Source organism: Thamnophis sirtalis, unplaced genomic scaffold (assembly GCF_051295495.1).
Source record: "Thamnophis sirtalis isolate CommonGarterSnake01/CBP01778 unplaced genomic scaffold, rThaSir2_p1.2 scaffold_6, whole genome shotgun sequence".
NCBI lineage: Eukaryota > Metazoa > Chordata > Lepidosauria > Squamata > Natricidae > Thamnophis > Thamnophis sirtalis.
Genome location: NW_028261386.1, coordinates 70,960,746 through 70,977,819, shown reverse-complemented (window position 1 = coordinate 70,977,819; position 17,074 = coordinate 70,960,746). Strand labels below are relative to the sequence as shown.

The 17,074-nt window shown below is 37.1% G+C and overlaps 2 protein-coding genes and 1 long non-coding RNA gene across 6 annotated transcripts in view; 2 read left to right on the top strand and 1 right to left on the bottom strand.

Annotated features, from left to right (window-relative positions):
- Positions 1 to 5,781, top strand: part of TTC13 (tetratricopeptide repeat domain 13) — a 31,995-nt gene extending 26,214 nt beyond the window's left edge. For 2 of the 4 annotated variants that reach the window (XM_087718114.1, XM_087718112.1), the window contains 6 exons: positions 613 to 722; positions 2,414 to 2,549; positions 3,104 to 3,183; positions 3,905 to 3,983; positions 4,836 to 4,915; positions 5,633 to 5,781. In XM_087718114.1, coding sequence (XP_087574240.1) covers positions 613 to 722; positions 2,414 to 2,549; positions 3,104 to 3,183; positions 3,905 to 3,983; positions 4,836 to 4,915; positions 5,633 to 5,744 — 597 coding nt within the window. In that variant the 3' untranslated portion in view covers positions 5,745 to 5,781. The remainder of the gene's footprint in view (positions 1 to 612; positions 723 to 2,413; positions 2,550 to 3,103; positions 3,184 to 3,904; positions 3,984 to 4,835; positions 4,916 to 5,632) is intronic. The other 2 variants (XR_015697000.1, XM_087718113.1) reach the window with 2 other exon arrangements.
- Positions 3,930 to 7,735, bottom strand: LOC148045014 (uncharacterized). Its single transcript, XR_015697001.1, has 3 exons — positions 7,576 to 7,735; positions 7,278 to 7,401; positions 3,930 to 4,159 (listed from the first exon to the last, which is right to left on the bottom strand). It is a non-coding gene; the product is annotated as an uncharacterized LOC148045014 (long non-coding RNA).
- Positions 7,736 to 7,766: 31 nt separating this feature from the next.
- The window catches only part of CUNH1orf198 (chromosome unknown C1orf198 homolog), a 28,133-nt gene continuing 18,825 nt past the window's right edge, over positions 7,767 to 17,074 (top strand). The window contains exon 1 of the mRNA XM_014059639.2: positions 7,767 to 8,234. Coding sequence (XP_013915114.2) covers positions 7,887 to 8,234 — 348 coding nt within the window. The 5' untranslated portion in view covers positions 7,767 to 7,886. The remainder of the gene's footprint in view (positions 8,235 to 17,074) is intronic.

Sequence of the window (17,074 nt, the reverse complement as noted above, 5' to 3'; positions counted from 1 at the left end):
TAGTAAATAAGAAATGTGATAACTACTGTATATTACAAACAAAGCTGTTTAACAAATACATTGTGGTTGTTTTTTTTAAAAAAAGAAAGACAGTTATTTTCTTTGAAGAAAGAAACCACTGACAAAAGCAGATTACAGGGGAGCAGTCTGATAGTAGGAGATCTGTAAGCAAATTTGATTAATAAATAATATCTATATCTAAATGACCACTCTTTCTGCAACCATTTGAACTTACAACATAATATATCCATGTGATGGAAGGACCAGAAAGTGGGGTTGAAAGCCAAGCTGAGTGGGATCATTTATTTTATTTTCTCTTTATTTCTTCTTGCTAGATAGCAATTTCTCTTGCTAGAAGTCCCTTGCAGAGTGTCTTTAAAAGAAGTTTACAGGCATTAACTATATCTTGTCTAGGATGAGTCTAGTCCTAACATAGGAAACTTTCTACTCTTTTAAATATCTCCTGGCATAGCAAGTGAACATCTCTGGCACTGAGATGATGCACTAGCTAGGGAAATAAACCCTATCCTTTTGGTATTGTTGTAATTTGCATTATGTAGTATAAGAACATTTCAATCTATTTTGAACATTTCTTTTGGCATTTTTGTAAAGCAGCTTAATAGTAAAACAAGAGATGGTTTTACCATCCACACCAAAGTCCCAAGCCTCAAAAATCCAGGAAAGGAACATGATGGATTTACTATTACTTTAACAGGAAACAGGTAAGTCTTTCTTTTATATTATGACATACAGATCTTTATTTTAATTAGCATGTCAATCAATTGAAGCCTGGATTTCAGAGAGGTTTAAAAGATACTAAAATATCATTTATCTGCAAAGCTGGACTTTCTGAATTTTAATCCGCCAGTCAGTGCCGACTGGCGACTACCCGGAGGAGAGCCTTCTCAGTTGCTGCTCCGACGCTATGGAACAATCTCCCCGTGGAGATTCGTACCCTGACCACAGTCCAGGCCTTCCGTACAGCCCTCAAGATCTGGCTAGCCCGTCAGGCCTGGGGATAAACTCTTCCGCCCCTCCCGAATGCTGAGAGAATGTTGTGTTTTTAGTATTTTTCAGTTATTGCACATTTCTTTTTATGTTTTGTCTTCACTCCCCTTCCTTTATTATTGTAAGCCGCCCTGAGTCCCCTCAGGGAAAAGGGCGGCCTATAAATGCTATTAAAATCTAAATCTAAATCTAAATCTAATTGCTTTACTCAGGTACTTTTAGCATTTTATGCAAGTCTGACATTGTCAGGAGGTCACTGTCCATTTAGCTTCTTGTTTATGCATCAGAATTGTGTAGACTAGATCTTATTTATAGTTTTTAACTTTCCTATTCAATAAGTACATTAGAACCCATAGAGTCTTTTTGTATTATCTAGTGTATGTTCATTGGTGTATAGCAGTGTAGTTATAATGATGCAAATCAGTTTACATAAGACACTGACCGGCTATAAGCAGAGGGTATATATCAGTCCAGTATTTGATTTTTTTAAATATAAATGATGCTGCTCTTCAATGGTTACATGATCTAGAGTTTGGTATTTGAACATAGATCTTTTCAACATTTAGATCTATTTTACTGTGTTCTAGGTGAAATGTTAATATATATTGCTACTCCATGTATGACATGCCATATGCTAAATAAATAAGACAGAAAATCCTCCTTCAGAGATTAGTGCACAATCCTATACAAAACATGTGATAGATGCATTTCCACCGCTTCATTTCTTTTCTTTTCTATCATGACCAGAAAGAAGAATAAATTAGAATTTAGTTTTGTTCTGGTACGTTTCTGGTTTGTAACCCTCTTTAGGGAATGCATGGTTTAGAAATATGAACTATAATAAACAAGTAAATTAGCAAATAGGTCATTTTAAAATAAATGCTAGATTTACTTCTTTACTATTTGCTCATTAATTTTGTTATTCCTTTTTTCTTTCATTGTATTGCTTTTACTTTTTTTAATAACTTTATAGTAATTTATATAGTAATATAGTACAGTAAATTTATATAGTAAATTACAGAAGCTACTTTTTAACATATTTCTGAAATTTTATTAAAGGAGAACATAAAATGTCAGCTTTGTATATAAGCTCATGAACATGATGATAAATTATGGGATAGCCTGACATGCAAAAGTTCTGATATTCTGTTTTCATGTCTGGGTTACACCCATCACAAATCATAGATATGTCAATACATAAAACTTTGCTGCTGTTCTTTTTCTTTAGTCTTTTATGTTGCAAGGTTCATGGATAATTATTTAAAGATATTTTGGACAGTAAAAAGAATTCAGCAAAGTCAAATATTGTTTGTTGCTTTAGTAATCTTGACATTTTTATGTGTGTTTGAACAATGTGAAGTCCTTTCTATTTTTTGAAGCACTCTCTTTCTCACATATCTTGCAGGATTGGTAATCTTTTGTTTTCAGTTGAGACACAGACAACAGAAGCAAGAACACAACTTTATCATACAGAAATAGATGCTCTTTATAAAGATTTAACTATGAAAGGAAAAACACATCTTTTGTCTGCAGAACCTAGGGTAATGACTTTTTAATTATTTATTTTAAAAGCTAGTAGACAGGAAATATTTAAGTAGATTTAGTAGACAAACTTTGAGGGTGTGGGGGTTTAGTTCAGTTTCCCATTTTTTCGGAGAGTATACGGAAACTGTTATGTAAAAAGAGTCACAGGAAGGAGAGAAAACCATTTTTTCTGCCCCCCCCCAAGAATTCCATTGTAAGAAAGAAAGTGAAAGCTTCTAGGAACCAAGCCAAGTTTCCCATATCCCTATCTGAAAAATAGACCAAAAGTGTCCTTTGGGAAAACATTTTGTGGTTGATTTTAAGGGGATTGGAATAGAGTAATAGGCAAACGGGCAGAAATTTCCAATCTCCAACTTCGTTCCATAAATATCTTTAAAAATGGACCACAAATGGGCCATAGATTGTCACCCAGATGTGATTTGTGGTTCTAAGCCTATTTTCATCATCACATTTAATTTGGGGGGGGGGGGGGAACTGTGTTGCTGATTTTAGCAAGGTGGGCAGAATATAAATTTAATAAAATAAATACATTTTATTTTATTTTATTTAGGAGACAGATGTCATATGCAATTTAATCTTGTCTGTTTTATACTACTTCTGTAACTTAATGCCACTTTCTAGAGGTTCCAGGTTAGTAACTATCTTTTTATACAATATTTAAAGCAAGTTTATCTTATTAATAACATAAATAATTGTGGTGTTATATTATTCTCTGCCCGTTCAATTTTCAAATAAGTGCAAAAGTTTGGTATTTTACTTATTTATTTAATTTCAATTTATTCTCTACCCTAGGTTATAAAAATAAATAATATAAAAGAATATATTTCTAATATTTTGGAAATATTAAAATTTGATGTAGGCTGCAATCTTATAGTTGGATATATGTTTACTTGTACATAATAACCAGAGCCTGGTGAGAGGCAAATGTAATAATTTGAAGAAAACAATATTGTGAAAGAACCCCCCCCACATCGATTCCTTAAATAATTAATTTATTTCCCCATTTTTATGCACTGCCTGTTCATTAAGACTCGAATTAGTGATGGTTATTCTGTCATATTCTGACATCTCCAATTAATGGAGTTTGTTAGTGAGAGTCTGCCAGCTAGAAAATGAACTGTAGGAGAAATGGCTGTATTGCCTTTTGTTCTATCTGTTAAGTCTTACAGGGAGAAAGCAGCTTATTTTTAGTCAATTGTTTTCTCTCCATTCTTGCTTCTCTTACTTTTCTTATTTGTGAGAAGCTGTAGAATAAATGTGTGATGCTGGGATATCTGTTATTTTTCTGCATTGCCAGCTTGCTGGGTTTGCATGTTATATACTAAGAACATTGTTATTGCTGTTGTTTTAGTATAGTGGCTTATTCAATCATCATGGGAGCACTGATGGCAAGTGGGCAGGAAGTGTCAGGAAAAATTCCTAAAGGAAAGGTATGCTCTGTATAACTTATGTTAAATTTAGATAAGAATAACTCTTGATCATATATGTATTGTTTCTATATCTTGTACTCTTGTGTCCAAAATGCTCCTTAAGGATCCAGAATTCTGCTTGAGGATATGTGTAATATTGCAAAGGTTGCCTCTTTGGTACTGTATTAGAAATAGTCCTAAGAAAAATGAAAGGCGGTGTAACAAAATCATTAAATTAATCCATAGTTCAATACATGTAGGGTAGTAAATGGAATTTACTTCCAAGGAAGCATGTTTCTCCTTGGGCCTTGAACCTGATCCATTTACATTTATAGCTTTTCACTATCATGCCCTGTATTTATGGAGTACTTTTATATCAGACAGCTTTTAGTAACAGAATGTGTAAACATGTTCTACCTCCTAAATTCTTTCCTTAAGAGAGAATTGAAAGCTATCAAAAGGCAATGCAGTTGTATTTTCTTTTTGTTATCTGGGGTATTGTCTACAGTGTGCTGTTTCTAATATATTGCATTGAGTTATATGATAATCTTTCTGATGGACCTTTTAAACAGAAGTTATACAAGTAGACATTTAAATAATATTTATAATCGTGGATTTTAAATTTAAATTCAAAATATATTTTCCTCTGAATTGTGTTGTGCAGCTTAAGATTTTCAGTGTTGGATTGCAATTGCTATAATGGCAACCTCTGTGAGATAAACAGGTAAAAAATGTCCAGTGCTACTCTTGCTGGTCTTCCAAAACATATGGCTATTCCTTTTGCATAACTTTGAATGTATGGGTAGGTTCTGGTACAACTGGAAATTATTTTAAAATGTTCCTTCCTTTAAACTCTTTTTTAATGTTTTCCAGTTGGTGGATTTTGAAGCCATGATTGCATCTAGTTCAGAAGCCTTTAGTAAAGTAGCAAAAGACTGGTTGAATTTGAAAAGGTAAAAGTACTAATATTGATATATATGAGTATGTTCTATGGAAAGAAAAGAAGAAGCCCTGCATTTTCTACCAAATATTTAATCTTCACTCACTTTGGGGTTTGATTTTTCTAAGAATTATCATCACTTTGTTTTGCCCACATCAGACAAAACAAGTATCCTGCTTAACTTTCTGCATGTATATGCATGCCATGATAAACACAATATAGACATTTTTAAATAATCATATATAACAATAGTATCGAATATAATTAAGGTAGTTCAATACAACCAATTTCGTTGTATTTAAGTACAATGACAATAAAGATTATACTTATACTGAATATATGGACTGACTGAAGTTATTGGGATAAACAACAGAATTCTGTTATACTGTAATGTGAAATACACATATACATACACCCACACCTATATACCCACACCCATGCACACATACAGTATACACAGATGTACACATACATGAAAATATTAATAGAAAAATGTAATCAGTTAGATTTATGATTTCCCAGATTAAAAACATTTTGGCTAGAATTCACTGTTACTCTTATTAATTTTATTAACTTAAATAGTCTCTTGAATAGGCATTGAACTGTAGACTGATATCTAAATATTAAACAAGTATTTTAAAAATGTAAATACCATGCAATTTTGTTAATTTTATTTTAGATAGGTATATGAACTATACTTCTATTAATCTTGGCAATTTTGCATTTTCAGCATTTCACCTTCCTACAAGAGTCTTCCACTGGTATCAGAATCATTTCCGACTTTACGAACTATGATGGAAGTATTAAGTGCAGATTCATCACATTGCCTTAAAAGGCTTTAGTTGCTATGTGACATCTGAATAAAGAACACTGACTTCCTCTTTTGTATGGTTTTTATTTTTCTGATATGAACATGAAATGATCTGATTTCTGATACTATTTTTATGGAAACCAAAGATTTATATCTTTATAAATGCAGTAGAAAATAGAAATCTTTTTGATAACTGGAACTATTGGACAGAAGATGATGATTTAATTTATTCTATATATAACTGTGCCTCTGTTTCTTAACCAGTGATGTACTTAAAAAGATACTCTGCGGAATTAAGTGTTCTTAAACCCATTTAAATCAATATGAACCAAATTGTACAAGATCATGTTCTGTCCCATTAGGGCTTCTGAATATTGAAGGATGTAAAATACAAATAATTGAAAAAAGCAAAAATAATCTTTGAAATAATTGCAGATACTTGCTTTCAGAAAATGTTGATTATGAGTATTGCTACTCTCAGTCCATCCATTTCAGGAAATGTATCCTTCTAAAAATAAAATATCCGCTCCTTTGGTTTTGCATCAAGATGATAAAAGATAGCTATGAAAATATGTGAAGTATATACAAATATTCCTTGTTTAATAGTATTTGAGGCTGGCAATTTTGTGGCTAAGTAAAGAGGTTGCTAAGTGGGAAATCACCTGACCATGACTGCGTTTTCCAGCTTCAAACTGAAAAGACTAATCAGTTTCACACCTTCAGCTTTTGTTTGCCTCCTAACCACTCCCTGGCTCTTTGGAATGATCACCTTGGCGCTGGGCTAATTAATAAGGAAATTAAAGCTTCTATTTACATTCATTGGAGAGGAAGGAATTACAAGTGAATAAGCAGGCACACAGTAGGGAATACACATCGGAAAGCAATGCACTGGGGCTGGCAGCCAGTGTGCTGTGCAAATGCTAAGTCTATTTCTCATTGTGTGCCTGCTTATTCTTCTATAATCCTTTCCTCTCCAATCTTTCTGCTCTGTGAGAGTGGGGAAAACAGGTAGACCCAGGAGAAATTGCCTATCGAAATAGTTTGGGGTGGTGTTTTTTTTCTTGCTCCCCTCACAGAGTGGAGAGATTGAAAAAGAAGAGACCCATAATTCAAAGCAATGAAGAGCTATTGCTTTACAAACATATAAAAATTCCATAATCATTTAAAAAAAAATCAAATAGAAAAACACCCTCCGCAGCAGAATTCATTCTATATCGGCTCATTACAGCCATTGTAAGAGTTCGTCACCATTGCTGGATCCCCAGGAAAATACGAAATCTGGGGCAATATGATGTAGATACCAAGGCAGGGAAAAGCTTTTCCATCAATCCTTAAGGTCGACGCTGATAGATGGGACAATTAACCAGTGGAACAGCTTGCCTTCAGAAGTTGTAGGTGCTTCATCATTGGAGGTTTTTAAGAAAAGACTGGGCAGCCACCTATCTTAAATGGTGCAGGTCTCCTGCCTGAGCAGTGGGTTGGACTAGAAGACCTCCAAGGTCCCTTCCAGCTCTATTCTGATTGACTGGGTGCTAATGGGACGGATGGGGAGGGATGAGTTCACCTGAGCTCAGCTGAAAATCCCAAGATGCCCCTTGCTCCAGTACATCATAAACAGCCTTCACGAGAGATCGGATTTTTTGCCTCTTACTCTTAAGGCAAAACAGCCCGTTGGTGAACCAGTCCATCTGGAAAACATAATTATGCGAGGCGACTCAAAATACTTGTTGCGAGTTTTCACTGATTCAGATTTGAGTAAGCGGGTTTAGAACCTTCTTATCCAGATTAAATGCCTTTTTTAAATAAGGTTTTTAAATTTAAATAACGCTGCCATCACCACCACGATTGAGCGGATGAAATACACCTGGGAAGGTTGCTCTCTATGCAAATCTGGCGGCTTTGATGAAGCAAAGCAAGGAGGCCTTTCCACAGCAAACGCCATCCGCTCCAACCGGGAAGAAGCGCGGCGGGCCGAGAGGAGGAGCGAGGCCCGAGAGCAGCCACGGAGGCGTGGCTAAACGCAGGAGGAGGAGGAGCCGAAAGCTTGGCGGAGGCGAAGAGCGGAGCAAAACCGCCGAGCGGAGGGCGCGGCGGAAGAGTCGGTCGGCTCTCTGCTGCTGCCCCTTCGCCGTGCCGATTTCCCGGGGCCGCGTGAAGCAGGGGCAGGTCGGCGATGGCGTCCATGGCGGCGGCAATCGCCGCTTCTCGTACGGCGGTCCTGAATGGGAACCGGCCGCTGGACGAGCGGGAACGTAAGCGCTTCAGCTACTTCTCTTCGCTCAACCCCATGGCTCGCAAAATCATGGCGGAGAAGGAGCGCATCCGCGAACGCTACGGGCCAGACTGGGAGCGGCTGCCGCCCCGCCAGCAAGACGAGATTATTGACAAGAGCCTGGTGCAGCCCAACATCCAGGCCCGGTACGCGGCTCACCGAGGGGCAGCCCGAGACAACCCGCCTCCGGTCTGCTACCCGAACCTGCGCCTCAATACTGGCCAGAAGGTAGTGCGCTTCGGGGACGAGGTAAGCTCTTGTGCGCCGGTCGGTCGCGCTCTGCACATGTACAGGGGGTAAGCAGCGTAATGTTGCATTTTGGTTTTCCCGGCCCCGGCTTGGACGGTCCTGTTTTGAAGCAGTCGTGAGTCACCTGTGCATCGAGGTGGCATCAAGGAAAAACAGATAAGGCGTGGAGAAAAGATTTCGGGGACACAAGGTAGTATTTTAAAAAGGACTAAAAGTATCTGGCAGGGAGGCATGTGCAGAGGGCTGTTTTCCTTTTACCTTTAGGCATTACTCCTATAGTAAAGTTAATTGGGCCGAAGTCGGTATATGTAGACAAGATGCATGGTTCCATCTGGGCTGGAGAGTTGCAGTCTTCCTCTGACCAAATCCAAACAGGTGTGGATGGCTATATTTCACATCACTGATCAGAATTGCAAAGCAAAACACATTAAAAATAAACAATATACAATTTTACAATTGATAGTGGACTCATCAGTGGGTAATTAAAGACTGCCTAATTTTACAGGCAGTACAGCAAAATTCATCTATATTCAAAAAGATGGAATCATAACAACTGATAACAATTGTAAGAAAAGATGGTCAGAATTTCCTGGGGTGATGGTGGGTGTTACCAGGTTAAGGAGTCCTTGAGTCCTTATATAGAGAGTACAGTGTAGCAGCAGTCCTTGTCCACAGGGCCACAGTCTCAGGTCATAGGTGGAGGGGTTTTTCTTCTAAATTTCTTTGGGTATGCATACTTTGACATCAATCACTCTGTGTTCAGTGAGATTTATTCAGATGGAAGAGTACGCCACAAGCTTTGTGCTGTTGAAAAGTTCTGGAGTCTCGAGAATGTTTATTTTCTGCCTCTGCAGGAATTAAAATTCCTCTAGATTTCCAAGAATTATTAAATACACAAGAAACAGCCTCCTCAGTTTTTAACCGTTTACCCCCATTCCCATTCATTTTGTTTTTAGTGTTGATTCTTACTATTTATCACACCCTTCATTTTATTGTGTATCCCAGTGATCGTTGTCACTGCTAGTGAGTACTTGTAAAATGCCTGATTATTTTACTGTGAAAACAGGAAAGTGTGAAATCATAACAAAAACATTAGTAACAGTCAGGATGTTCAACATAATTTGTAACGGCTGCACTGTTTTTCTAAACAAGATTTCTTCTGAAAAACAGGCTAGTTTGTATGTCTGAATAAAAGCTTAATTTAAAGGTGATGAACTAGGGCAGATACTCAACGTCTTTAGAGTTTACTGTACTTGCTTATTATTTTAATGGAATAAAAGTGAAGCAAAATGTTGATTGCCTATCTCCCAGCTTTCAAAAGATGTCAAATCAAAAGGTGGGACTGTCTTAATAGATTTCATTTACACTAATTCCAGTTCAGGCAGTTGAGTTCTATCTCTCTGCATCTGGTTAGATTACATTCCATGCATAGATATAACATAAATCACTGTATGGTGCTGTTGCTATGGCTATCAAAGTGGGGTTTTTTAATGGTTAATGTGAGTGCATACTTGTATGCCTTATATTGATATCATTACAGCATATGAATCAGATTTGCTGTGTTGTGATTTGCACATTATTTGAGCCTGAAAAGAATAATGTGTTGGAAAGCCAGGTATAATGTAGTATGTACACTGAAAGCATATATGCACCAAAGACAAATTCCAATCACACCTAGCCAATAAAGAATTTTATTCTATACTAAAATAAAATGAGAATCTCTTGGAAACTGCCTTTAACTCTACAAAAAAAGGAAGGATGGATATAATAGCTATATAGTATATATAACATATAGTATTTATGTTTAGATAATAAACATAAACTAAGAACAAGTAGAAATGGTGACTGCTAAGTAAAAATATTTTACAATTGTGTTATTTTTGGCTATCAGGCATAAGGTTTCAATTATCTTTCATTTGACACAGTTGCTTTTCTGTGTCTATTTGCATGCATTTAGAAATCTGTAAGTTTTTGAAAACAGAGCTAGGCAATATAATGCTTCTGGGCACTAATGTGTGCCTTTTGGCTCATTTTTGGCATATAACAGGCTCCATCTGACTTAAAATATTCTTTTAATTTTAAAAAATAGGAAGCTGACTCTATTCTCAATTATTATTCTTAAAAATGCTTCTAGGTTCCAGATAGGCTCCATAAGTAATCTTGGAAAATAAAAGTGGTTGCTAGCTGCAGTCAAGTATTTGCCTACCTCTCTAGAAAAAGGCAAAAGTATAAGATAGTAAGGGGTATTTCGAAAATAAAGGATAGAAATGGGCAGTTTTACCAGTTTGCTTTTTGATAAATGGGTGTTTTGTGACTAGTTACATCTAGCCTTCAACTATTTTGTAAACAGTAAATTCTCCCCCCAGAAGACCAGCCAAGATATACTGTGAAAATTCTAAATCTGGCCACCGATCCAAACAATTGTGGAATTTATATATTGCAGAGTTTGGTAAGCATTAAGATGCCACAGGAGTTCTCAATGTTTTTGCAATAATAGGACAATAGGATTATCAATTATTTCAACTATATTTTAAGACATTAGGTACTTCAGATTTTAATTCAAGATAACTTGGGGAGGGCTTTTTTTTTCATTTCAAAACATAATCTCCCATTTTGGGTATACTAGCTAGGAATTCTGAGAATTCCAGACCTCAAACATCTGGAGTACACCAGATCGGGGAAGGTTCTTCTAGTGAATTCTGCACTTCCTTAAATGCCCATTTAAAGGATACAGTACAGTAATAGCTAAGAACCCTATGGATATTTTTGTTACATTAGTAAAGCTATACCTATAATCTTTCAGGAGTAGAAAACCAAAAAGGAGATTGTAAAGTTAAAAATAATTGGAAAGAAGGAAAGGCAGTGCTTAATATAGCCTGCAAATTCATTCACAGGAATAAACATTATAAAAATGGCCTGCAAACAACTAACTTGTTAACAGCAGGTGGTAGGAAGCTACTGCTAAAATTAGTATTGTGGAATTGTTTACGTTTGATTACAGGAAACTGACAATCCTTTTTGTGTTTCTCCACACAAAAATTGTGAATATTCCAGGCCTGGGTATTTTTAAAACACCTTCTAAAAATTGATCATAAAGTTACTTCATCATCATGATGACTGCATATAGTCGCTAAATGAAGTGCTAAATGAGAGCTACCTGTAAGTAACATGAAATTTAAAAAGATGGACAGGGAGGAAGAGCAGGGGGGAAGTGGTGATCAGCTAATTGGTCCAATAGTCCCCTCCAGTGATGTAGTCCCCTATTGGGTCCCCAGGCCAACCATCAAAGCCAGTTGTCCCCAGGCCAACCATTAAAGTCTGGAAGGAGAGGTAGGTGGGGACAAACCTCACCCTCGGGGTTAGGATATTCCAGAGATCTGACGTTACAGCAGAGAAGCCTCATCTGTTCTCCTGGGTAAATACATTCTTTGCTATTTTTAAATATGTGTTTAGTTGGACTAAGTAAGAGAAATTGTGAAAAAGCACAGTTGAAATTATTTTTTAAAACATTGAGCATGGAGGAAACTTGATTATGTGGTGGCTTTAACTTATGCAAGATCCTTTAACTTCTGAAAGATCCAGTAACCAGGGCTGAGATGTTTCCTATGGTTAAGATCTATAATAGTTTCAAAACTTCTCATGTAGGTTTGGAAGTAGGAGTTTTAATTTATGTGGATCAATAAAAGTGCAGTCAGGGAACGATAATTACATTTGCCTATCTACAGTCTGTCTTGTCGTATATATCTCATCACTGTATGCATATACAGATTTTTGTTTGTTTATTTAATTCAATTTATATGGCCACCCATCTTCTTATAGAGACTCTGGGTGATTAACAGCAATTAAAACCATAAAATAAATAGAAATAGCATAGCAATAGCATTTAGACTTATATACAACTCCATAGGCGTATATACCACTCCACTCTCTGAGCGCTTTACAAATGTCAGCATATTGCCCCCAACAATCTGGGTCCTCATTTTATCAACCTCGAACATACGAAAGGCTGAGCCAACGTTGAGTTTTTCAGGATCAAACTCCTGGCTGTAAGCAAAGTTAGCCTGGAATACTGCATTCTAACCACTGCGCCATCATGGATTCTACCTCTGAAAATGCATATAAATACATAAATATATCATCAGTAGCTGAAATAAACAACAACCAGTCATCAGCATAAATTCCTCATGGTCATGAGTGATACTCCAATTCTTATGCTCATGAACACAGCCATGTGTTCAATGCCTTACAAAAAGCCAACAGCATTGGGGCATATCTCATCTTCAGAGGGATGATATTCCAAGGGGTAAGAGCCACAACAAAAATGTCTGACTTTCTGGGTCCCACAAGATGACATTATTTAAGTGATGGGACCCATTATATGCGGATAGGTATGTTGTTAGTTTCTGGAATCTTATATCAATTATACTTCCCAGAAGAGGGCATCCTAATTCTTTGGGACTGGAGAGCACATTGGCATTCTGCGAAAATGTAGTGGGTACTCTCAAAAGCATCAGCTGGGACTTCCATGAGGGAAGAGTTAATGTGACTAATTTAATGTATAGAATAGGAATAGGAGAGAAGAGAAGAGTTGGAAGTATTACATTGTTGTTTCCCAAAATTGTTTTGCTGGAAAAGTGGAAATTCTTCCAAACAAAGCATTTAAGAATGTTTTTCGTATCTCTTTGAGGGTCAGATGTATTTGTGAAAGGCAGCAGAAGCTGATGGTTGGCATGCCAATTTCCCATAATCTGGTGAGCCTTCTAAGCTTATTGTAGCTCCTTCACCAAGAATATAAGTGGTTCCCAAACCAATATGGTTAACAGTATATGCTTCAATCTTCTCTTGATAGCCTCATCTCCAAAAGGACTGTCCTAGCCAATTAGCCAAAAGAAAGTGAAGCTGGATAAAAGAAAGATAAGCAATGTCACAACTGAAGTCTGTGTATGCACAGTTTGGGAAACTACAGGAACTCAGCACAGGTGATGATTTTCTGGAACGTTATATAGACAATTATTTTCTCAAACAATTCAGTTAATCTGAGAGCATAGAGAAGTGCTAGTTTCCGTTGGCATTTCTGATGATTCCTGGGGCAAGACATTTGCCGAGGACAACTGTTGTGCTCTTCTAGATTCTTCATGCATTGGAGCTAGAGTTTGGATTTTGCAGAAAGGGAGGAAATTAACCTTAACAGAAAAACATAGGAGCTGTTACCTATGCAAAAGGGATTGACACATTTTTTAAAAGTTCAAAACAACAAGATAACATGTTGCTAATTTACTGGAGTATAAGGAGGAGGAGAAGGTATACCACAACCAGACATATAAAATTTTGTTTTATTGCAGCCAATTTCAGTAGAAGTTGTTTTATCTTTCCAACGAAGTTCATTTCCTGCGTTTGTGTATCTGGTGGAACTGACAGATGTGTGCACGGAAGCTACATCAGTCCAGCAAACTCCGTGCTTTCAAGAGTGCCTTCCAAGGCATGAAGAAGAAGCTGCAGGAACATAGCTTGGGGTGGGAAAAAGGGCTCTGTGAGTACTGAGTGCGTATCTCTTTTCTTTCTCTTCCTCATCATTCTTCATTTTTTACTAGTAGTATTAAAATGCCACATAGAAAACTAAGGGCTGCTGCTGCTGCTCAAATGCTTTCATAGTGATCACAGAAGATTCTTTTGTGCTTTGGCTAACAGAGAAGTTATTACTATCTGTGGTGGATGGTCTGCACTTGGTATATGTCATTTGCTATTCCTGAAAAAAATGAAAGAAAGATGCCAGTGTCTCCTCTCCTATCTTTCTCTTCGAATGCCCTTATTGTAACACTAGCTGACTTATTGTAACACGTAGCCCCGCTAGGAAACTATGTGATCCGGGCTTGATAAATCAACACTTAATATCTGGAAAATAAATGAGTAGTTACCATCTGCCTCACCTCTCCCCTTCTCTCCCTCAGGCTTGCCCCATTGATCCTCTCCTATCCCCTTCTCTCCCTCAGGCTTGCCCCACAGAGGCTTCTCCTATCTCCCTTTGTGTCCCTCAGTTTTACTCCTTAGCATCAGAGTGTTTTTCAGGTGGGGAGGGGGAATAAAATGTCTAAACTTCCAGCTCGCAGGCCGGATGAGTCATGCACTGGCCACACCCATGCCCACACAGTTGGAAGTGGCAGTTGGAAAAGAGTTCTTTTCAGGTGGGAAGGGGGAGTAGAACGTCTAACTCCTTAGCATCAGATCGTGTTAATAATACTATAAGAAATACTAATTATCTGATGGTCATTTTGAAAAATCCTTTCTTAGCGAGCACCTAGAAGCCAAGTGGAGCATACGTGCCAAATTTCATGTTTGTTGGCTTTACGGTTCTGGAGATTTTGTGATGATGCATGAGTGGTATTTCACTTTTATATATAGTTACTGCCTGGGTGACTTGTAACTAGATGCAGACTTTTCTGTGCTTGATGCTTTACTACTGCTGCTGGAACCAGCATGTGATCGTCTTTTGACTTAAGGGGTGGCCTTTTTGTCATGGATGTGCAGAAGCCAGCAGAGATGTTCCTGTTCCTGCCCAAATAAAAACTTAATTCCCGCTTTAGGGGAACACTCCATATCTTTCTACGTCATGTTATTTCCCTGAGGGATTTATTCTAAGTTGTCTGAATGTGAATCAAAGACATTAACTATTTCCCTCTTCTTAGTTCAGCTCTCTGCCTTGTTAGATCTCAGCAATTTTCCAGTAAATAAAAGAAGCAAGGCCACTTCGGCCTGATAGCAAGACCACATCAGAATCAAGGGACCCTTCATAAGGTTATCAGGCATATGCCAAGCATAATGGATTAGGGACTTTGACATTCCTCAGTGGCATGGCCAATGCCGGAGCAATTCATTTTTTTTTACATCCAAGAATAGTGTAAGATAAGAGCTTAAGAAATAGAGTTTTATGATGAAACTCTCCAAGCCATTAAGGAAAATATCTTGATAGATCTCTTCTGGAAAGATTTTTTTAAAAAGTCTTGTCAAACACAAGCGTGTTTGAGCTTAGCTCAGTGCAATAAACTGAAACTCGCCTTTTTATTTTTCAGTTTTAGAAACTGTAATAAGTGAACTTTAATATGAGTATCACAATTCACAAATAAATACAAAGCCACATACAGAGTACAGAATACCAAGGAAGAATAGAGATCAGATCTATATCTGATAAAGGGAGCATGCTCCCTGTACTATACAGGGGTACAGGGAGCAAAAAATAGTAAAGTTTTCTAGGGAGAGAATGTTACTCACTGCAAAGTTATTGTTGATAAGAGCCAAGGTGGTACAGTGGTTAAATGCAGCACTGCAGGCTACTGCTAGATCAGCAGGTCAGCGGTTCAAATCTCACCGGCTCAGGGTTGACTCAGCCTTCCATCCTTCCGAGGTGGGTAAAATGAGGACCCAGATTGTTGGGGGCAATATGCTGACTCTCTGTAAACCGCTTAGAGAGGCCTGAAAGGCCTATGAAGCGGTATATAAGTCTACTGCTATTGCTATTGCTATTGATTGAATAACTTAGCTGTTGCTATCTGAGGTTTGTAGAGATTGCCAGAATAATTAGAGAAAATTAAATATGGTACCCCCATATTAAAACAGGATTGTCCCCTGAAATCTTTGCTCTTTCTCAAACTCAACATTTTTAGCCATTCTCAGCTTTTAATAAAACTAAATTCCTCTTCAAGAAATGCAAAACACTTAGGAGGTATGTTTTGGAAGGGAGGGAGGGAGGAAGATGAAAGTGCCCAAACCAAACCATTGACAGAGCTGCTCCATTGGACAAGAAGAGGATGAAACCAAAACGTTTGAGAGTTTTTGAATCAGGCTGTTTTTGAAAAAAGATTCCAACCCAACCAAACATTTAAAAAAAACTCAGTCGGGAACTGAAACTAGAATAAGAGAAGTCCTTTACTTTGATAAAAGAAGATAGATCAGGTCTATCTGAAAGAAATAATAATTCAAGGCAACTATTAGACATTTGTCAGCTAGTCAAGCTTGCGGCTTAGATACTAAAAATGTCTCTTGTATAAAATGATTGAGAAGGATCTTATGGATGTTAAACATTTCTGGCAGATGTTGAAGATCTTGACAGATGAAGCAGTCTCTGTATCAGTGGTATTAGCAAAAAAAATCTGGGGACAGTAACTTGATGGATTATCTAGCAATGAGACTTAATGATCTCTTCTTTGAATTATATTTGTCTGAAAAGGACAAAGTTCAAAATTCCAGGCTTGCAAAGTTGAATAAACTAAGTGCAAGTATAATTAAAAGTTTTTTAAATGAACATTCTAGAAAAAAAATATTCAGGAAGTTCACAAGTTGAAGCAAATAAATTAAGGAGGAGGCAGTGGTTTGTCAAGTAATTAATCAGATTATTTTACAAAAACAATGCATTTAAGCCTCTCACAGAAGAGTATTTGATACAAATTGGGATTTTCATTTAAACCTATTTATAAACTAAATAAAATAGGAATAATTTGTACTACACAGGCTATGAATAAAACTTGAAGAGGTCACCCCGATGCTAGAAGAAGGAATGACCTTAAGATTAAGCCAACCAGATGGCTACAAAATGAAAATCACTGATGAAAGAAGATTTCAACGGAAAGAGGACCAAAAGGGGAAACTATAATAAAATGAATTTGTTAGACTGAATAGTTAAAGATCTAGTACACTATTAATTGGAAAGTTAAGAACAGGGAAATTGACAGTTAAAATTCAGGTAGACGATGCTTTGAAGAGGTTAAGCCGTTGGTAGGCAGGGGAGAGGGGAGAATTTTCTCACTTCAGGTTAGATTTTGAATGGATCATTTGATTCTGTAAATGGG